Source organism: Ceratotherium simum, chromosome Y, assembly GCF_057802395.1.
Source record: "Ceratotherium simum simum isolate JZ-2026a chromosome Y, ASM5780239v1, whole genome shotgun sequence".
NCBI lineage: Eukaryota > Metazoa > Chordata > Mammalia > Perissodactyla > Rhinocerotidae > Ceratotherium > Ceratotherium simum.
The window spans coordinates 1026656-1049292 of record NC_141941.1 but is presented as its reverse complement, the minus strand read 5'-3'; the positions used below and the strand labels follow the sequence as shown (position 1 = coordinate 1049292).

General features: G+C 58.2%; 1 protein-coding gene across 1 annotated transcript in view; it reads right to left on the bottom strand.

The window, feature by feature from the left end:
* LOC147911595 (interleukin-3 receptor subunit alpha-like) overlaps positions 1-22637 on the bottom strand; it is a 62503-nt gene that overhangs the window by 28275 nt on the left and 11591 nt on the right. The window contains exons 6-10 of the mRNA XM_087427931.1: positions 18907-18930; positions 17564-17699; positions 16600-16702; positions 15173-15258; positions 160-258 (exon numbers count right to left, since the gene is read on the bottom strand). Of these exons, the coding sequence (XP_087284057.1) occupies positions 160-258; positions 15173-15258; positions 16600-16702; positions 17564-17699; positions 18907-18930 (448 nt within the window). The remainder of the gene's footprint in view (positions 1-159; positions 259-15172; positions 15259-16599; positions 16703-17563; positions 17700-18906; positions 18931-22637) is intronic.

Genomic DNA, 22637 nt, shown 5'->3' with positions numbered 1-22637 from the left:
TGTGACATTGTATCAGTTTTGCAAGATGATCCTCTTCCCTGAATTACATGTTACGGCTGCGTGTGAATCTACAGCCATCTCACAGTAAACAGTGTATCTGAAAAACAACACCCGACAGACCCGCAAACCTCACGCACGTGGCTTTCCCCGGGTGCCTACCCTGGTCCGTGTGCAGCAGGCAGGAGACGGGCATCAGAAACACGGCCAGCCAGAGGAAAGCCATGGAGAAGGCAGGTCCCTGGGGAGGGAGGGCGTGTGCTGGAAGAGAAGAGAGCATTACCTCGGGGTGTGGTTCTGGGGTGGAGGAGAGAGGCGGGGAGGCTGTTGAGCCCTTAGGGAACAACATTCCAGGACGTCTAGGAGGAAAGTCTCCCGTGCGTGTGCATGTGTGCATGCGGTTGTGTGTGCACACATGTACAGATGCGTGTGTGTACGTGTGTGCATATCCATGTGTGTACACGTGTGCATGCCTGTGTGTTTATATGCCTGTGTGTGCAAATACGTGTGTGCGTGCGCACGTGTCTTGTGCACGTCTGTGTGCATGTGCCTGCCTGTGTGTGTGTGCACGTGTGTGCATCTGTGTGTATATGTCAGCCCCCGCCCCGGGGTTTGAACACGCTCTTGGCTCCAGCCTCATCCAGAGACCGGGAAAGCACACGCCACCCGAGTGCCAGGAAACACTTTGATCACAAAGCCGTGGAAGGAAGTTTAATTAAAAGTCTGAAATCGACGCAGACCAAATTTCCTGAACGGACCGAGTTACAGGAACTGAACGCTGGGCTGTGCCAGCGTCCCAGCCGGGAGTGTTTCCCAGGGTCCCCATGAAGCCCCCATGCAGGCTGGCCCTCCCGGACCCTCACCCAGCTGGCCGGTCTTCTGCACCCACCCCGGCCGTCAGCATCAGGGTCTCCTGGTGGACCCTCATTCCTCCCCACCCTGATGCTTCTTTTGTAAATGTCGCGAGCGCCGTGGGGGCCGACTGGTGGCTGCCACACAAGTAGACGACCCCACAGCAGAGCCTCAGACCCTCGCCTGCCATGGGGGCCACCCCCTTCACCAGGGGTCAGGCTCTCTGTGCACAAAATGCACCCCCTCCAGGCCACTCCACCTGGAGAAACTTGGCTGGGATGGAAGATCGGGGCCACGGACTCTCCCCACCTCGTTCTGGGCCTTCCTGTCCCCCATCGTGGGACCCAACCCGGACTCCATCGGGGGTCTCACCTGCTCTCCCCACCCAGTCCTGAGGCTCCCAGATTTTGCGTCTCAACACTGGGACCGAGAATGGTCTCCAACAGGTGCCAACTTTTGCACAAATCTGGCAGAAGATGCTGATACGCACAGTGCTTCCCGCTGAGCCCGGGGGCAGGCCGAGAGACCCCCGTCCAGGAGACGGGGATGGGGAAGACCCAGAATTGCCTGTCCCTCGGGACCCATCCAGGGACAGATATCTCATAATCCATTTGTAATGCAGGGACTAGGGTGAGGAGAGCGAGGCATTGGGCACAAAGTTGAAGGGGGTGCCCCCAACCCATCGTCACGATAAATAACATTTTAGCGCAACATTTACAAAAGTTCAAAGTGATAAATGCATGATGAGGAAAAGATCAGAATTTTAAACAAATACATGACAAGATGGCCTGGGACTCACCTTACTTAATGAAGACAGGTCCAGCAGCCCCACTGTGTCCCGGGGGCAGTGGGCATCGGTTCCTGTCTGCTCCGGTGAGTCAAGCCCCCACATACACAGAGGGGGTCCAGCGTAGTGACGCTGACCCCATAAGGCATCTTTCCCCTCTCGAAGATGTTCACATCCCTTAAAGAGCCAAATTGCACTAACCACGTCGTCGTAGCTGGCTGTTCCCCAAATTATGAAGGGAAGGGGCCGGCCTGGAGAAAACTCAGCCCCCAGACGTGAGCATGGGACTGGGGTCAGCGCATAAGGGGCCAGATAAGGGGGAACGGGGCTCAGGACCCTGCTGCCTCGGGGGAGGGGACGTGAGCCCGTCTCTCCGCCAGTGACAGTGGAGGATGCTGCGGCTAGCGGGTCACGAAGAATCAAAAGTCCTGCCAGAGACTCAGACGGGGTGGGCGCTCATGACCAGGTGAATGTCAGGGGTCTGGAGCCCCCACCCTGGGGGAGCCAGGGGGTGAGTGCCCTGTCACGGGGCTGCCCCAAATGCAGTCCTCGGCACCCCCATCAACATCATCGCTTAGGACCTCAGTCCGGGCAGCAATCTTGAGGGGAGGCCCAGGGAGCTGCGTTTTTAAATGTTTATTTATTAATATTTTTGTCGAGGTGAAATTCACATCCCATAAAACTCACCCTTTTAAAAGGCACGATTCGGCGGCATTTAGCACATCCACAGGGTTGTGCAACCATCGCCTCTATCTGGTTCTGGCACATTCTCATCACCCCAAAAGGAGACCTTGTCACCATCAGCAGCGACTCCCCATCTCCGTCCCCCAGCCCCTGGCAAACACTAATTTCCCTATTCTGGACATTTCATATAAATGGGATCACACACTCTGTGGCCTTTCGTGTTTGTTTCTCTCACTGAGCATCACGTGTTCAAGGTCCATCCAGGTTGTAGCCGTGTCAGTGCTTCACTCCTGTTCATGGCTGAGTAATATTCCACTGCGTGGGGGACCATGTTCTGTCTGTCCGTTCATCCACCGATGGCTGTGTCCACCTCTTGGCGACCGTGAATCGTGGTGCCATGCAGGATGTCTGTTTCACAAGCCCTTCATGGCCAACTGAGTCCCACGAGGGCTTTGAGGACCACGGACCCTGGGGACCCAGCCCCCAAGCAGCTCCCAGGCAGGCTGCACTGGACGTCAGGAACAAGCCCACTGCCCAGCCTGGTCCAGCGCCCCCCAACAGAAACAGCCCTATAGCCTCATTTGCATGTTTACATTTTCCAGTGGCCACTTCAAAAAAGGTGAAAAAGTGTCAAAAATACATTTTCTTGCTACATCTCTTTAACTGAACACAGCAGCCCGTTCCCATTTCAGCCTGTAACACTGATTACATCACTGTCACAATTCTTAGCGAGATACGCAGCATCCTCATGCTGAATCTGGGGTGCGTTGCCCACGAACCCCGTATCTCAGGGGAACCCGCCGTATTCAGATGCTGGGGGTCCCCCGGGGCTGCAGCCCCTGCCGCCTGCCTTCTCTCCCTCGTCCTGCCCTGAGACGGAGCGGGGTCTTACCTGGGACGCAGAGCAAAGTCCAGGGGACGGAGGCAGCCCCCTCCTGGCGCTCGCCCAGCCGTCCTGGAAGTCCTTCCTCCGGGCTCCCCCTTCCCCCGTATTTTCTCAGCTGTGCTGGAGGACGGCTCCCCAAAGAGAAACCGAAGCTTCCTTTCTCCCGATTGATTCAGCTTTTTTATAGTCTCCGGGTGGGGCCCCACCCCTGAAAATCCCACCCAATGAGGGTGGGGCATGTGACCCGGCCAGAGACCCCCGCCCCCCCTCCCTCCGTCTGTTTCTGTCTGTGGCTTAAACTTTGGGGTCAGCAGAACGGGAACAGCTGCGGGCTCTCCCTGGAACCAGCGTGCTTTTTCTCAAAAGTGTGCTTTTCTATTCTCATTTTTCTCTGCCCGTTCCTCTTTGTCATCGTCCTAAGCGCTGCTCACCATTCACCCTGCTTGGGCAATTTCCTGAGGCGGTGAATTAACCCCAGGAGTGTGAATGGCCCCCGGGCCGTCTTCCTCCTGCGGTCCCAACGGAAAGACCCCTGCCGCCCTCCCGGGCAGGAAGGTGACCCTGTGTCCCCAATTCCGTAGCTGCTCAGGGCTTACGGGGTCAAGGCCCATCTTCGTGTGGCATGTGCCAAGGGCCCCCTGGTTTCCTTTGCAGCTGAAATCCATCACGTCCCCTCGCTCAGACCCTCCTGGCCATCCCTGGTCCTCATGTACAGCGGCCACCTCTGCGGTCCGTCTGGTCATCGCTCCCAAGTTCAAGCCCCACCCCCCCTTCCCTGCAGCCTTCTCCCCCGAGGCTGGCTCCTTTATGGGTTGAATTGTGTCTCCCCTCATCCCCCCAGATGTATGTCCACCTGCGATCTCAGCAGGCAAATTTATCCGGAAACAGGGACATCAAAGGCGTCCTTGATTGAGAGAAGACAGACTCGCACTGGAAGTGGGTGGTTGACGGGTCCAGCAGGACCAGGGTTCTTATAAGAAGATGATCAGGGGGACCTAGAGACCCACAAGGAGAACGCAGCCACGTGGAGACGGAGGCAGAGATGGAGGGAGGCGGCCACCAGCCCAGGGACGCCTGGAGCCCCAGAAGCTGGAAGAGGCAGGAAGGACCCTCCCCTGGAGCCTGTGGAGGGAGCGCAGCCTTGTGACCCCTTCATCTCAGACGTCTGGTCTCCAGCACTGGGGGAGGGTGAATTCCTGTGGTTTAAGCCCCTGGTTGGGGGTCCTTTGTTATGGCTGCCCCAGGACACTCCTACATTCGCCCACTGTCCTCAGATCATGAATCTAGGTGGCCGACCAGTCCCACTTGGAGACGAAAGCAGCTCTCCCCCCAAAGGAAGGACCAGACCCTTTCTCCACCTCCCTCCTCCACATCTCAAGAATTCAGGCAATTCCGAAATGTGTGGTGTTGGAAATGCAAAGACCCCTCGGTCTGGGACCCACAGCAGCGCTGTGGGTGGTCTAGGTGGACGTGGGGGACGGATGGGATCAGGGATGATGAGGAGTCCAGAGTGGACCCCACCCACAGGACTGCCCACCATCGTCCAGCTGAGCCTGAGCTGGCCCCTTCTCCACGGCAGCGTGCACCCCGATGCTCTGGAGGTGGAGTTGAGATGCGGATTCTGATGCACAGGCCTGGGGGGGCATTCCAACCAGCTCTGGGTGATGCCCCACAGGGCAGGTGCACAGCTCCAGGTGTGGAGAGCACGGAGCACGGGCGAGAGGCAGAAGGCAGGGGCAGGGGACCTCAGGGGACAAAGAGGAACTAGAGATGCCATCGGAGGAACCAGCTCCTCAGGCAGAAGTGGGGGCTGTGAGAGATAAGGAGACCAAGATGACCCGAGAGGTTGCCCCCCATTACAACACACCCGGCTCCTCCCGCCACTCAGGACTCTGATAAGAGAGGTGAGGCCAGAAGTGGAGAGGTGAGTCAGATCAAGATGCGGGGTGCAGACACGGCCTCCTCTGGCTCCCCGGCACCACCAAATGGGAGGGGGTCTGGCTTCCCTCTCTTTCTTTCTTTCTTTTTTTCTCTAAAAGACCAGAACAAAAAGAGGCCACAACAGAAAAGCATCGTGGGGGCTGGAAGACCGAAGGACGGTCGGTAATGGACTAGCAGACCAGAGAAAGCTGAGCCCTCACTGGCCGTGGGGTCAGGTGAGATGTACCCCAGTGTTTGCAGCATAAGTGGCTGGAATTCAGAGGCCCCCGGGCATCCAGAGGTGGGGAGGAGGGAGGGACAATCTACAGACCATGGGTCACACGTCTGCTTCCCAAAGGCTATACCCCCGGGTCCACCCCACGCCCATAGCCCGGCTGGTGTCACCTGTAACCCCAAAGGAGGCTTGAGGTTTGGTCTCTGGAGGGTCTCTGGACAGGGTCTCGGGGAGTGGAGGCGATTAAGGCACATTTGCATGGAAATGCGGGGACCCCCTTCCTCCACTGACTTCCAGAATGCCTCCCTCTCTGCAGACGGGAAAGCCCTCTCTGCAGAATGTGCCTCCAGGCCCCACCCGCTCGGTCCAAGCTTCCCCGCCACCTGTTCAGTCCCTCGTCCTTGAACAAGAGCCAACAACCAAAATTTACGAGCTGTCGGAAAATTGAACCCAAAACAGACAAAGAAATGGGGGTGGAGGGTGGGAATCAAGTTACAGGAAAGACACGAGTCACAGGGTTGAAAGCTTTTCAAAAATTGTTAACACTCACAAAAGCACAACAGGACCAGAGGGGGAAAAGGCATATTAAGAAAACAAAAAGAAGTCAAGAATTTGGTTGTGACAATGTTGCAAATAAATGTTACAAATAAAATCCACTGATGTTTTGAAAGATAAAGGTGAGAAAAACTACAAAGTATCAAAAAAGAAAAACATCCCAGAAAATGCAGATAGTAAGAAAATGATAGAACAGGACCGGCCCACCCTATGTTCAAGTAAGAGGGGTTGCAGAAAAAACTAAAGAGAAGATAGATGGAGGAATCTTCGCTGATTAGTTCAGAACATTTCTCAGTGCCGGAGGACATGAGTTCCCCATGGAGGGGGTCATGGAGAACTGGGCGTCGTGATGAAGGAAGGCCATGTCAGCACGCTCCTCCAGAACGTGAGGGACAAGCAGAAGATTCTAGAACCTTCCAGAGAGAAAATCAACCTTGGATGTTACAACACAAGGCCTTAAAAAAATCTGGGAAAAAATATAAATAAGATTTATGCCTTACAATTCTATGCCAGGACAAACTTTCTGCCTGAGCACAGACGTGGTCAGGTGAGCACGGTCTCAAAATGTTGACCTACCAAGCATCCTTTGTCAGGAGGATCCCGAAGGGTGAAAAACTATAAACCAAGAAAAAAGAAGACACAGGACCACGGATCCACCCAATAGAGAAGTGAGGGGACATGGGTAGCAGTTCCCAGGGAGACAGCTGTCCACCCCAGGCACGGACAGCAACTGGTCCAGATGGCTCTGGACTCAGATCTGCTCTGGAGCAGATCCAAAAAACTACGAGAAATTTCTCCAAGAGGATGAAAAGTGTAGACCGCCAAATGGGTCTGAACATGGCGGGAGGAAATTTAGCCAATTGGCAGCAGTGAGTAGTGTTTACGTGGTAATCGTTGGGTACATCCTCAAGACTGAACCACCCACCAATATGGCGGCACTATGTTGGAGGATGGAGGCCATGAGTGCACCTTGGGATGGACTTTTCAGGACGTGGTGGGCGGCGTTGAAAGAAACTGAACCCACATCTTCCACAGCGGAATCAACAGTAAACGCCTAAAATTGAGAAACCCAGAAGCGACAGAATAAACATTATTTGCAGCATAGATGGAGGTCATCCAAACATGGTTGGTTCTGATATTTTTTTCCCAACTCCAGTGAAGAGTGTTAGACGCAGGTGGAATGGCCGGGGACCATGGGTTGGGTCCCTTCTCGGTCACCCAGTAGCCAAGTGACCCCAGAGAAGCCACCAGCCCTTCTGCACATCCCTGTTGCCTCTGGGCTGCTGTGGGGTTCAGAGACGGACAGTGGCGTCCAGAGGTGGCGGTCCACACCGTGACCCCAGCCGTGGAGCGTCTGGGCCTCTGAGATGCTTCGCATGTGATCATCATCTCTAAGGAGAGAGCCAGAACGGAGCCCCGTGGCCCCAGGTCCCCGTGGGCAACTGTCAAGTCTTTTCCATCTTTCTTGGGGAGCCTGGTCACCCAGAGCCAAGATGTTTCCAAGTTGCTGCCTCATCTCAGCTCAGAAATGTAACGTCCGGTCCAGCGTCACGGTTGCCAGGAATCTTGTCGAAGGAAGATTTGCATCGGTGGTCCGGCCTGGGAGGCTCCTGGGGGCGTCTCCCCTCTGCCTCCCACCTCGCCTCCTGTCCGGAGGTGGGTGTGGGGGTTTTGGGGGCAGCTGCCTCTGAGAGGGGGTCCCCTGTGATGGATGAGGGGACAGGGTCCTGACCCCAACCCTCTCTGGGGGTCTCCAGTGCCCCCCATCAGCTTCCTGCAGTGGATATCGGTCCCCACTCCCTGACCCGGGGCACCTCGGCCCCCTTGCAGGAGGAGGGCAGGGTCCTCCCCTCTGCCCTTCACTCCTTTACCCAGAGGGAGGAGGCAGGGTCTGGCCCCTAAGACCCCGGTCCTGGGAGCACAGACCACGTCCTCAGAGCCGGCCCTCGTAACCCATCTCCCCGGCTCGGGGCTCGAGGTGGGCACCCCGATGCCCTCGGGGATTCTGGCCTCTGAGATTCCTTTCTTCTCCAAAAGATGCCCAGTGCTGTCTTCCCTGGAGACCCCTGTCCTCCCCCGTGAGCTTTCTGCCTGGCTGGGTTCTGGGACCCTCCCAGGTCCCCTGTAGGGTTCCTGTCCCCACTTGCTCCTGTGGCCTCTCCTGTCTCCAAGGGCTGTGTGAAGCCCCCATTCATGACCCTTATTAACTTCCAGCCCACAGCGAGAGCCCCCTATTCCCGGGTGTTTATTTCCTTGAATCCTCTCACTGGTCCTTAATTCACAGATGTGGGGCCGCACCCCGGGAGACGCAGCTGATCCGTAAGGGTTTTGGCAGAGGGCAGAGATGGGGGTCCTCGGCCCCTCACTTTTCAGAGAATGCTCTTTACGACAGGCAGAGGGACGGACCCAGAATTTCCCTCCACCATGTTGCACATGCACCCAGAATCCCCTGGGACAGGGCATGCTCTCTCGGGGACACGGCCAGCTCTGCGAGGAGGATGAGGCCGGCAAGACCCTTCCCCTCACAGCGAAACCCTTGATCAGGGGCAGCATGGCTCTCAGGGGTGGGCTCCTAGGCAGATGGGGCCACCCTAATCCAGGAGGACCCCATCTGGAGATCCTTAATTAATCCATCTGCAAAGTCCCCTCTGCCATGTCAGGTCACACACTCCCGAGTCCTGGGGATTAGGGTGTGGATATGTTGGGGGCCATTACCGAACTGACCAGTGTCTATGACCCTTCCCAACTGCAGTTTGCAGAGGTCCCAGCACATCCTCCCTGCACTTCCTGGGATGGATTAAACAGGATGCAGTCAGGCTCCCCACCCACTGTACCCTTTAAATGTGCCCCAGCCAGTGACATCTGTGGAGCTCAGAGACAAGCGAGTCGATCCTGCAAGTCCCAGCTACTCCAGCCTCCGCCCTGGGGGCTAGGAAGGACCCACAGCCCTGCCTTTCCATGTGTGGTCCCAGATACCCCATGGGCTCTGAGGTCATGCCACCCCTGCAATCCCGGAGGTCTTCCTGGCAGGAGGGTCAGGCGGGCCTGGTCCCCGTGACCCCATTATCGCCTGCGGGATTCCCCCGAGATGAAGGGCTTCCCTGGTGAACTTTCCCTGTGAAAACATATCTGGCCTCGCCCTCCGCCCGCCCCCCTCACCTGCAGGGGCCCTGGGGAGGACACTTCTGGCTGTAAGATTCCCAGCCCCCCGCTTCCTCCAGGAAACCAGCGGACCCGTCGGCCCAGGGCGGCCTCAGGCTGCGGGGACGCAGGTCTGTGCTCTTCTGCAAAGACCCTGTTTCCATATAAGGTCCCACTCTGAGGCTGCAATGGACGTGAACTGGGGGCACCGTTCACCCCAGCACACTGACTGGAAACGGCAGAGGGGATTCACGTCCCCAGCCCAGTGAGCTGCAGAAGGATGGAGATGAGCTCCTCCTAGATGAGGGTGGCCCTAAATCCAATGACAGTGTCCTCATCAGAGACAGAAGAGGAGACACAGACGCAGAGGAGAAGCCACGTGGAGACGGAGGCAGAGATGGAGGGAGGTGGCCACCAGCCCAGGGACGCCTGGAGCCCCAGAAGCTGGAAGAGGCAGGAAGGACCCTCCTCTGGAGTCTCCAGGGGGAGCGCAGCCCTGCGACCCCTTCGTCTTAGATGTCTGGGCTCCAGGACGAGAGAGGATACATTCCTGTGGTTTAAGCCCCCTGTTTGGGGTCATTTGTTTCTGCCGCCCCAGGAACCTCGTATAATAACAACTCTCCCTTTTTCTTCTCCCATTTCTCCCCACTGCCCCCTCTGGCCTGCAGCCTCCTGCCCTGGGTACCTGACCCCAGTCCCAGGAAGCAGGACTCGGCCAGGCCCCGGAGTCCCCATGCCCCCAGTGCACACAGTTGACCCGTCCGTTCTGGAACCTGCCGCAGCTGACACGGCCTCAGGCCGACTTCCCGCTCTCTGATTTTTTATTGAAATCCATCCCTGTAAATCAGAGGCTCCCCGGGTCTGGCTCCCCCATGGAGCCTGTGGACCTGCTGTTTTGAAGAGAAGCCTATCTTGTCTGCACAGAGGTCCCCACAGCCTCCTCCCCGTAATCTCGACGCCCCGCCGGCCCCTTCCCCGTTATCGCTGTGGGCGCCTTGACCAGGCGGCCTGTCAGGGTTGCGACACGGTGGGTCTCGGTTCACGGGCTCCGCCGGCCGCGGCGACCGAAGGCGTCTCCCTCAGGGCGGAACGTTGTCTTTTTCACGTTCCCTTGAAAGATGCTGACTCTCAGCTCGTCTTTATCTCGCTTCTGCCCCAAACCGAAAACATGGACATTTTGAAACTAAAATCTTCCTTATCAGCAGCCACTACCTCTTGTGCAATGCATCTTCCTTCACAGTTCTGACTTCTGCACGGATGAGGCAGTTCCCCCTAATCAGACCGGGCGGCCGACGGCCGAAAGATGAGCTGACATCCCGGTCACTTGTCTGGGGCCGTGGGGGTGGCTGACGTCGGCCACCTCAGGGGGCTGTTTGTCATCCTTTTCCTCCATTTCTTTGTTCATCCTTAAAGCTCTGTTTGAGGCATAGACAGACAGACAGACAGAGAAAGACACAAAGAGAGACAGACAGAGAGAAACAGCAAGAGATGGAGACAGAGAGAGAAGGTGGAAACCATCCGAACATCCACAGATGGGTGAACGGATAAACAGAACGTGGTCCATCCACACAGTGGAATATTACTCAGCCATGAAAAGGGAAGCAGCTCTGACATGGCTACAAGGTGGATGGACCTCGATCCTGTGACGCTCACTGAGAGAAGCCAGACACGAAAGGCCACATAGTGTGTGATTCCAGTTATATGAAACGTCCAAAATAGGTAAATTCCTTGAGACAGGAAGTGGATTACTGGTTGTCAAGTCCTGGGGGAGGGGGATGGAGAGTGACTGGTCATGGGGATGGGGTCTCCTTTTGGGGTGATGAGAATGCGCTGGAACCAGATAGAGGGGGTGGTTGCACAGCATTGTGAATGTGCTAAATGCCACTAATGGTAAATGTCATGATATACATATTTTACCAAGAGAGACAGAGAAAGAGAGATGGAAGTTCTGAGTGTTCCTTCCATGGGAAAAGTTCTGGGGAAAACGTGGAGACTACCCCCAGGATTATCTGAAGCCTCAACAGAATCTGCAGTGGATTCCAATAACCCCAGACACAGGTCTCCATCTCTCACCTCAGAGAACAGTATAAATCGTGTGCATTTTTTATAGCTGCATAATATTCCATCGCATGGCTGTGCCCTCATTTATGGGGTGGTCACTAAATGCTGTGTGGTAACTACAGCTTCATGGAGAAGTGTTTTGTGGTTGGGGCTTCCAGACGGCTCACTCTGGGTAAGACGGGGAGCAGACCCCTGTCCAAACGCCCTCTGGGGCTGGTGTCGGGCTGGGGTCCCCAGCCCAGACCACCTGGGGCAGTGGGCGGTCAGCTGGACTCGAGGCGGCAGAGGCTGCAGCTCCGGGAAGGTGACGCCAGTGTAGACGGCCAGATGGAGGGCTGGAAGTAGGGGCCAGTGGGTGCAGAAAGGAAGCCATTCCAGAAGCTTCCAGGGCCCCATTGGGACAAGTGTGTGGACTGGGCAGGGGGGCTCCCTCCCGTTCCCCCCCAGAGCCCACCCGGCGCCCAAACCCTAACAGAGCCGAGGAGGCGGCACCCCACACAGGTCACTCTCCTTCCCGTCCCCGCCACTTGCCAGGTGACAGAATTCCTGCAAAGCCCTCCATATTGCAGAAGCCCAGGCTCCCACACTTGGTTTTTCTTCCAACTTAACCACTTTATCTTCACTGTAAAAATGGGGCATTTTTTTTTGCATCAAACACAAACCTAAAAAAGGGGGACAAAGTCCTACAGTTTGAAGATAACCACCCCGACGTCCCGGTGCCGGATTCCACGTCTAGGCGTGTAGGCACACGTGTGCACGCACACGCCCCTTCACCCGCACGGAACTCACCCCGCGTGCTGCCCTGTAACTGCTCCACTTTGCAGAGAGGCCGCCGTGCGTCTGTCTCCCCGCGTGCAGCGACAAACCTCCGTCGCCTCCCACAGCTCCCGCTTCGCCTACACCCTGGTTTTAAAACAAGTCTGTGAAGGTGCATTCAGCTGCTTCTGCCCTTATCTTCGGTATTAGACGCGGTGCTCCGCGAAGGGCGGGGTGTCTGCACCTTTGCCGCCTGCCGGCTCGGGTGTGGCGGGTCAGCTCTCGGCCGCCAGCGTGCACGTGGCCACACGGAGCCTTCGGGAGGGAGCTGGGGTGTTTCACGTCCGGCTGGTGCACGACGCTCCTCCGTCTACACGTTGTGCTTTCTTTGCTGTGTCTCGTGTTGCTGATGGCGGGTCCTGCGTCCGGCCCCTCAGAGAAACGGCCACGGGACGGCGTGGCTCCCGTGGAGGTGGGGCGGTGCCTCCATCCAGACACCAAGCTCTGCTCGACTTTTCACACCGATGGGGACGCCCGCCTCCCGTCCCCCCGACCCTGCCGTGCAAACAGCTCGTTTAAATGCAATGGCACACATGTTACCTCAGGGACAATCTCCTCACCCAACAAAGATAAAAATAAAAATAATAAAAATAAAGGCAATGGGAGAGCCAGAGGGGACACATATGCACGATGACGGAGAAAGACTAGACTATTGGTGGTGAGCACGGTGCAGTCTATTCAGAAGCTGATATATAATAACACACACCTGAAATGACACAATGTCATAAACCAGTGTGACCTCAACAAAATAATCTATAAAAAGAAGACTCGTGGATACAGAGAACAGACGGTTGCCAGAGGCAGGGGGCTGCGGGCTGGCCAAAATGCGTGAAGACGGGCAAAACGGACAAACTTCCGGTTACAAAACAAAGCAAGTCCCGGGGCCGCCAGGCACCAGCGTGGTGGCTGCCGTTCGTAACACCGTGTCGCACCTTTGCAAGTTGCTAAGGGCGTAGACCTTAAAAGTGCTCATCAGGAGACGATAATTTGCAACTGTGTGTGGGGACGGAGGTTAACTGGACTCACGGTGCTGGTCGACGTGCAACATCGACAAAGATCGAATCGTCGTGCTGTACATGAAACTAATATCATGTCACATGTCAATTATATCTCGGAAAAAAAGGAGAAAAGAAAAAAAACAATGAGAAAATTAATCAAGGAACCTCAACAGGCGCAAATTACACGTGCAAATTATCCACCGGGAATCCGCGTCCTCCTTTTCCTCGCACACCCTCCGACCTTGTGTTTTCGGCTTGGGGGGCGTCCTTCAGGAATTTGGGGGGCACACCTGCCCCCCAAAGGGAACCCAGTCCGGGACTGTTCTGGAGGCCGGCTGCCTCCATATTTCATCACGGTGAGGTTTGCTAACTGCACAACAGGGACCTGCGATCAACTGTCGCTCCGTTTCCAGCTTTGTGCCGCGAGGGAGGAATCTGGGGGGACCCGGCACGGACGCCCTCGCCCCGTTTCTGGTCGCGTCCCCAGGGAGAGGAGTGAGTGCAGCGCTCAGCGTGGTCCACGGGGCCCAGTGGACTCAGAGGCGAGTGGACAGAAAAGCCGTGGGGCGGGAGGTTGACGGCGGTGCTGCAGGTGTCATCAGAAACCTGTCACGGGCCGCATACAACTGACATTTTCCGCGTCGTCGGGGGGCCGTGCTGAACCCACAACTTCCGCTTGTCCACTCGCAAACAACCGAATTTCCTCCACCATGAGGACGTCCTCGGGGTCCTGTGAGCCCGGTGGCAGGTCGCCCCCATCCCAGGCGATCTAAGAGAGACAAGACAGAGCTGAGTCGAGACCACCCGCTCGAGTCCCGGGTTCTCCCATAGAGAAAGACGCTGTGAAGAATAACATGATTCTCATCAGCTGGAAGGTGGAAGCAACCCGGATGCCCATCCGTGGATGAACGGATAAATAGATGTGGTCCATCTGTGCAGTGGAATATTACGCAGCCATGAACAGGAGAGAAGCACTGGCATGGCTACAATGTGGATGGACCTTGAACACAGGATGCACAGTGACAGAACCAGACACAAAAGGACGCATTGTGTGTGATTCCAATGCCCACCCGTCCGTCCACCTCTGACCCCTCCAGGACCCTCAGAGGTCACCCCAGCCCCCAGGACTCAGAGGTGACCCTGAGGAACAACGGAGTGGAGAATTCTCACTTGGACGATGGCAGCTTCCTCCAGCCTGGACAGTGGTGGCTGCCAAGACCCAGGTGGGTGGTGGCTTCATAACTTGGGGAGGCACCCCCAGATTTAATAGGGGGTGACCCCGGCCAGCCTGAGATTGAGACTAGGGCTGAGGGGTGGAGCGTCCACCTGGGAGGTATTAGGGTGGAAAATAATATCCACCTGCCGGTTGCTCTTGGGTCTCATGGAAATGGCATTTCCAGGACCCCACGTTTGAAAAGGGGGGACCTGGGAGGAATTTGGGGGTCGCCTGTCCGGTGTAAAGTGTGGGCTTTGGAGGGGACCCCGGGAAGGCCGGCTCATGTCTGCTTACATCTGTTCACTCAGCAATGCCTCCCCGTGGGACATGGAGACATAAGCACCCCCCACAAACTGTCACCACCCCCTAATTTTATCCACGAACCCTGAACTCTGCTGCCGGGGCAGACAGGCCTCCATGGGAGCCCAGGGGAGCCGAGGGAACGGCTTCCAGCCCCGAACTGGAGCTCCTATTTGGGGGTGTCCCTGTTTCATCACACGGGAGCATGTGGGGGCTCAGAAGGGGAAGGGAGGGTCCCTCAACCAATGATGGGCAGGCGGCCCCCCAAAAAATTCACGCCCACCGGAACCCCAGGAGGCAACCTTATTTGCAAACAGGGTCTTTGCAGATGTAACCAGTTAAGGATCTTAGATGAGGCCATCAGGGTTTCCAGGATGACCCCTAAGAGGGAGACCCCAAAACCCAGGGACCCCCCAGGGCTGCCCAGCCCAGAGGAAGCTCACACCCTGCCCGTCCTTCACTCCGAGAGTCCATTCTTTCCCAGGCTGCGTATTTCGGGTTTCTGCGTGCCCAGACGGACGGATGCCTGCGGTGCAGACAGCTGGCCGGCCGTGGTCCCCTCTCCCTCCCCCAAGAGCGAGCCCACCCGTCGCCCCTCGCCTGCACACCGGGGTCCAGCCCTGGGTGGGCCGGCCGGATGTCGGGGAGCTGAGGGGGCCCCGGCCCACGGACTCCTGCAAAGACCCCCGGGCTGCATGTTCTCCGAGCCCAAGCTGGGGCGCGCTCACCTCCAGGTCGGGCAGCAGGGTGCTGGCTCCTTCCACCCTCACCTGTGGGATGGGGGGCAACAGCTTCTGCCTCAGGGAGAACCTGGAGAGAAGAGAGAGTAGGAAGGGCCGGCGGGCTGGCACCCTGGACGGCCCGTCCAGAGCAGCCGGCACCTTCCCTTCCTGGGGAAACCCGTGTTCCTCGGCGCGGCCGGGCTGGTGTGGGGCCCGGGTACCGCCGGCCGTGCGCAGACGCACCCCGATCTGCACCCGGATGCCCCGTGCTCAGCCCTGTGGCTTCCCCAAGGCCTCAGCTCTCGGCTCAGGAGCAGGTGGGCGGCTGGAGGGGCCCCAGGACCCTCCCGACACCCCCACCCTCCAGATGCCTACAGGTGGCCCCCAACGCCCCAGGTCTCTTCAGGCACCCCAGGACTTCTCCGAGACTCACCGGGAGCCCCAAATCTGTGCACGAGTCCCCCATGAAATTTTAAGCACCGAAAACTCTCGAAACACCCCCAGACTCTCCAAACTCGCAGGACCCTCCAGCCCTCTGATTTTGGTCTTTCCGTAGCAAATGGCCGGGGGAATTCCCTAGTGGAGGCCGGACGCCCCCACCCCATCCACACGCCCGCAGCTCTGTGCCGGGGTCTCGGGGACCCCCTTGCTCCGACACGCTGCTGGAATTGGGCAGACGTTTATCTGCCGCCATCCAGATCACGCACGTGTGTGACGAGGCCGCCCGGCAGCGCGGACACAGCCCTGGGTGTGCAGCCGGGTTTGACGGGCACCAACCCCGCGTCCACCTCCTGGACCGGCCGCCACCCTCTGGGCCTCACACGCCGAGAAACCGCCCGGGAGAGCCTCAGAGGCGCTGACTGCCACCCCCGTGTGGCGGATGCGAGCACAGCGCACGCCTCCATCACGTCCCCGTTGAACCAGGCGCTTCAGGGGGACCAGGGACAATCCCCCAGGTGTGCACAGGGGGAGAACCCCAAATCGTGCACCCCGGGGCATCCTCTGGACGACGCTGGGCTGCCGGGCGCCGTGCCCGGCTGGGACCTCAGAGCCCGCCGTCCGGACGCCGGCGGACGCTCTGCACACACTCCTGGCTTTGCATCTTCTTGCAAAAATCCTCATTTTAAAGAGCCTTGTTCCAGGCACAAAGTAATAAAAGCGTATCGTCGGGAAGGCAGGCAGGGAAGCTGACGGTCCTTCCGACCTTCTTCAGACGGAGGACCCGTGCGGCTGTGGGGCCGCACATGGCGGCTGTGACACCCTGTCCCCACGAGTGGTCCCCCATCTCCTCCCCCAGCCCCAGGCAGCCTTGATTCTGCTCCCCGGCCCCGGATCTTCCCTTTCCGGCCGTCCCCTAGGAACGGGGTCACGCGCCGTGCTCCCACTGCTGTCTCGCCTCCTGCGCCGCCTCCGGGCTCTGGGGGCTTACCTTCTACAGAGGAACATCAGGACCACGGCGAGCAAAGCTGCCGTCCCCACCACCAGCCCCACCAGGGCCACGAGGGCGCCGGTGGGATCCTGCTCTGGGGAGCCTGCTGGGGATGAGGGGCCGGGGGTCAGGACGGACGGAGAGGTCGGTTACGGACACATCAGCCCCACACCCGCCCCGTTATCAAGGGCCCTGGAGGGGGAGGCAGAGCTGGGGCGGAGGAGGAGAGAACTTCCAGACACAGGGACCCGACGGAGGTGGGAGCATCGGCAGGGAGGAATCTATCCTTCCTGGGGTCCTGCACCCACTCTCTTCCTGTCCCTGTCTCCTCGTCCCGCCACCACAGAAGACCCCACAAATACATTTCCACGAGGACACAGCTCACACCATGCAATGCCGTCCCTCTCAATGGATATTGACTTTCAACCCCACACTGCATAGCCAAGGCAATGAATGCGTAACTGTGAAATGTCAAGGGAGTCAGAGAGGTTTTTCCATTCTGATTATTGCAGAGGAGGCTTTCTCTTGGGAACTCTGACTCGACTCGTGTAGCTTGTGGTTTGGACCACTTCTGCGAGCCGCGGACCCGCTGCCTGGAGGGAAACCGGCTCGCACGGGGATACAGCAGCTCCTCTCAGGTGTGTGTGGGGGCGCAGCCCGTGTGGCTTTTAAGCATCCAGCAGGCGCATACTTAGAGCTCAGCCCCGGAATGGATCCCGAGGGACCCCTGGATGGAGGCCCCGGTGGGTCCCAACCTTGTGGGTTTTCTGCTACTTCTACGGGGCAGACGTGTTGGGGGGCTGCATGAGGGGCCCCCCGGGCTTTTCCAGCCAGGACCGCCTCTGTGGGGACGGGAACTGTTGCATCTGCAGACTTGTCACCGGGGGACAGCCCCTCCCGGCCCCAGGAGGGTGGGCAGAGGACCCGCCGGTGGGGACAGCAGTGGGGCGCCCCGGGCGCTCACTGAAAGCCAGCGTCGGGCTCCATGCACTCCAGACGTGCCCGTACTTGTGTTTCACCCGCGCCCGGAGGGTGTCCCCCGCCGTCACCGCCGAGCCGGGCAGCACGTACCGGTTGTCATCGCTTCCCAGCTGGAACACCTCGGAGAGAAGAGAGGGGCCTCTGGGACCGGCCCCTGTGACAGACGCTGAGCCGGGAGCGGGGAACAGGCGGGGGGCCTGACGGTCACTTCAGGTCCGAGCCCCAGAGTCCGTGCTCCGCAGAGGCCGGACACCCAGCGGGCGGGCGGGGGCCTCGGTCCTGCCCCTTTGGCCTGTCTCTCACGCCCGGAGTGGGGACCACGAGGGGCTTTGCGTCTGGACGTGGACCCTGCTCCACGCCCGTGGGTCACGGCTCTCCGGGCCGCGTCCGCGTCTCGGTCAGTGTCCAGCGTCCCCCACGCCCTTCGTAAGCAGGTTGCGTTATCCTGATTTTATACAGAAGTGACCGAGGGGCATGGTTTGCGGTGACCCAGCCGGACCCCGAATCTGACACCCCCGGACCCCCTGATCGGGCACCAGACGGCTGCCTTCTGCTCCCGCCCTGTGTGACCACAGGGGCCTCCTGGACAGGTCCGAGGTGTCCTCCTGGGTGAGGGCCACCTCTCCGTGCACCCTGGGGGCCCGGGATGTGTGAGGCCGCAGTGACCGGGAAGGGGGACATGGGGACCGGCTCGGGGAGCTGCAGGGCCGGCCCCGGAAGACGGAACCCAGGGCCACGGCAGAGGTCCCCCGGCCACCGGGGACGGCCCCCCACCCGGGCCGTGAGGAGCCACATATGCGGGTCGCACGACGCCCGGGCTGCACCAGACCCTCTTTCCACTTGTCAGGTCCACGGCGAGCGTGGTCCACGGGGCAGCATCCCACCTGCGGCCTCAGCATCCTCTGAATGCAGGCGGGACCCTCAGGCGCCCAGGTGATGGGTCAGAACACCTGACAGGTGTCAGTGTGTCCTCCTGTGTCTCTGATGAGGACACTGTCTCTGGATTTAGGGCCACCCTCCTCCAGGACGCCCTCATCTCCATCCTTCACTCAATCACATCTGCAAAGACCCTGTTTCCTGATAAGGTCCCGTTCTGAGGCTCCAAGGGACAGAAATTTCGGGGGCGCTATTCACCTCCCACGGGGCTGCATTTGGAAGAAGGACGTCGCTCGGACCACGGGCTGCACGATGACCGACTACCTGACCCGAGTCAGAGGCTTTCGAGAAACCACAGCTTCTCGATCCCAAATCTAAGCAGCTACGTGGTCAGGGCTGCACTTGGGGCGTCTGTGGGCCCCGCACACAGAGAAAGACAGAGATACTCACGGGGTCTCTCCTGTGGGAGCTGCCCTGTAAAGAAACAGCAAAGGAAACACGGTGAGGGGCTGTGTTTTCAGCATTATATGCAAATGTGGGAACCCAATGGAAACCCCAAAGTTAGTATGGAGATTATTTTAAGCCGAAGATATCTGGGATTCCACAGGTGCAGAAACAAGCTTCTCAAAGCTTCCCTTTTCTGCCTAAAAGCAGAAAACTTCCGGGACTGAGGAGAGCCAAAAATTCCCTCTTCAGGGAGACCTCACTCCCAGCAAGCTGGCTGAGAGCAAAAATACCATAAACTCCAGCTCCAGGGGAGTCTCGTGGCCACGAAAGAAACCAGAAAAGATCACCTGGACCTGCATTAAAAAACATCGTCACAAATTTATCTCCTGTTAGTTCTCCTAGAAACCCATTTATCTTTCCTAAAGAAACCCATTTGTTCTTCCCATAGAAGTCTTATTTATTCTCTTCCCTTTCCCCTATTAAATTGGTTAGATGAGTCTCTAGCTACTTAAGGAGTCACATCTTTGTGAACTCCCATATGCATATGAATAAACTTGGTTCTTTCTCCCCTGTTAATCTGTCTTTCGTTGATTTAGTTTGCATACCCTCAGGCACACAACCTAAGAGGGTAGAGGAAAAGATTTTCCCCCCCAACATGAAATTCCCTGCCTGTGAAGTCACCTCTGGCTGGAGGACGTGCTCTGGGGACGCTAGTGAGTGAAGGAGAACAGAGAGGGAACAGGAGCGTCGTGTTCTCATCCGTGAGCTTTCCAGTGTCTAGTGAGGAGGAAACGTCTCAGAGACCCTCAGTCATCACCAAGGTGTGTTCACCTGTGTCGTCCCCTGTCTGAGGTCACCTGTGTGGTCACCTGTGTGGGATCAGCTGTGTGCTCACCTGTGTCGTCCCCTGTCTGAGGGCACCCGTGTGGTCACCTGTGTGGGATCAGCTGTGTGCTCACCTGTGTGGTCCCCTGTCTGAGGTCCCCTGTGTGGTTACCTGTGTGGGATCAGCTGTGTGCTCACCTGTGTGGTCCCCTGTCTGAGGTCACCTGTGTGTGGTTACCTGTGTGGGATCAGCTGTGTGCTCACCTGTGTGGTCCCCTGTCTGAGGTCACCTGTGTGTGGTTACCTGTGTGGGATCAGCTGTGTCCTCTGAGGTCACCCGTATGTGTGGGATCAGCTGTGTGCTCACCTGTGTCGTCCCCTGTCTGAGGTGACCTGTGCGGTTACCTGTGTGGGATCAGCTGTGTGCTCACCTGTGTTGTCCCCTGTCTGAGGTCACCTGTGCAGTTCCCTGTGTGGGATCAGCTGTGTCCTCACCTGTGTCGTCCCCTGTCTGAGGTCCCCTGTGCGGTTACCTGTGTGGGATCAGCTGTGTCCTCTGAGGTCACCCGTATGTGTGGGATCAGCTGTGTGCTCACGTGTGTCGTCCCCTGTCTGAGGTCCCCTGTGCGGTTACCTGTGTGGGATCAGCTGTGTCCTCACCTGTGTCGTCCCCTGTCTGAGGTCCCCTGTGCGGTTACCTGTGTGGGATCAGCTGTGTGCTCACCTGTGTGGTCCCCTGTCTGAGGTCACCTGTGTGTGGTTACCTGTGTGGGATCAGCTGTGTCCTCTGAGGTCACCCGTATGTGTGGGATCAGCTGTGTCCTCACCTGTGTGGTCCCCTGTCTGAGGTCCCCTGTGTGGTTACCTGTGTGGGATCAGCTGTGTGCTCACCTGTGTGGTCCCCTGTCTGAGGTCCCCTGTGTGCGGTTACCTGTGTGGGATCAGCCGTGTCCTCTGAGGTCACCCGTATGTGTGGGATCAGCTGTGTCCTCACCTGTGTGGTCCCCTGTCTGAGGTCCCCTGTGTGTGGTTACCTGTGTGGGATCAGCTGTGTCCTCTGAGGTCACCCGTATGTGTGGGATCAGCTGTGTGCTCACCTGTGTCGTCCCCTGTCTGAGGTGACCTGTGCGGTTACCTGTGTGGGATCAGCTGTGTCCTCACTTGTGTCGTCCCCTGTCTGAGGTCACCTGTGTGTGGTTACCTGTGTGGGATCAGCTGTGTCCTCTGAGGTCACCCGTATGTGTGGGATCAGCTGTGTGCTCACCTGTGTTGTCCCCTGTCTGAGGTCACCTGTGCAGTTCCCTGTGTGGGATCAGCTGTGTCCTCTGAGGTCACCCGTATGTGTGGGATCAGCTGTGTCCTCACCTGTGTCGTCCCCTGTCTGAGGTCCCCTGTGCGGTTACCTGTGTGGGATCAGCTGTGTGCTCACCTGTGTGGTCCCCTGTCTGAGGTCACCTGTGTGTGGTTACCTGTGTGGGATCAGCTGTGTCCTCTGAGGTCACCCGTATGTGTGGGATCAGCTGTGTCCTCACCTGTGTGGTCCCCTGTCTGAGGTCCCCTGTGTGGTTACCTGTGTGGGATCAGCTGTGTCCTCACCTGTGTCGTCCCCTATCTGAGGTCCCCCACGTGAACCCTGGGGAGGGGGACACCGGGGGACAGACTTGCACCTTTTAGGGTCTCGGAGGCCACACCCAGGGCCCAGACTTGAACCTAAGCCCCGAACGCACCCCTGGAAGGGTTTTCCGTGGAGGAACAGGACCTAATTCCAGCTTTAAGGGGCCCCTGTCTCTGAGTGTCCACACCCGGGCTGGCGCGGGGTCACCTGCCGAGCCTCCCAGAACCCCCCATTGTACTCAATGGCCGTGGGGGCGTGGGTCCAGGGGCCAGGCGGGAGCCGGGGCTTGAGAGACGTGGTGGGAGGAAAGTGGACCATCCGCACAGGGCTTTAGGGCCGCAGGTCCCAGGGCTTGGGGTGGGTCCCGTGGGAAGGACGGGCTGCGTCTCGGGGTCCCGGCTGCTGGGGGGCCGGGCACGGATATTGTGAACATCCGTGCGCTCTGCACGTGGTTATCGAGACCCCGCTCTCTGCGGGGCCCTATTGTGGGCAGAGGTTTGACGACGGGGTCCGTCTCTGCGGGAGCACGCCTCCTGGAGGGAGGAATTAAAGCCAAGGAGTTAAAGTCTATGGGCAGGAACGTTCCGGGTAGCGATGATGTCAGATAATGTCGGGAAGAAGACGACACAGATACGATGGAGAGATTGGTGGGGCGGGTGGGATTTTGGCTACCAGGGTCAGAATGGGCCCGGAGACGGAGAAGGACCCACCCCTTGGGGATGGAGGGAGAGTCAGCGGTACATGCAAAGGCCCTGGGGTCTGGGGTGCCCGGGGCAGAATCCCCGCAGCTGGGTCTCGGGGGTGACCGCCACAGGGGACAGTCTGTGACGAGGACAAGGATGAGGGCGTGAGGTCCTTTTTCACATCCGCCCCTCGCTCGGGCTTGGGGGTGGGTCGACGTCCTAGGCCACCGGGAAACGGAGACGTCATGGGGCTGGTGGGATGGGGGACGAGTCCAGATCTGAGGGTCTCGAGGTTCCGTCACCCTGACCGGGGTGAGGGCTGGGGAGACACGGGTGGGGAGGACGTGGGTGGGTGGGAAATTCGGGGAAGGGTCCAGTGGACTTCCGGGATTGCCCATTTTCGGATTTTATTTCAAAAAATAATAAAAGGGGCTGCAACCTATATGACTCCAACTCTGTGGCGTTTTGGAAAAGGTGAATAACGGAGACGGTAAAAAATGTAAAAGATCGGTGGTTTCCAGCGGTTGGGAGAGGGAGAGATTTTAGGGCTGTGAAACGATGCTGCAGGATCCTATGGGGGGGATACACATCCTTAGACATTTGTCTGAACC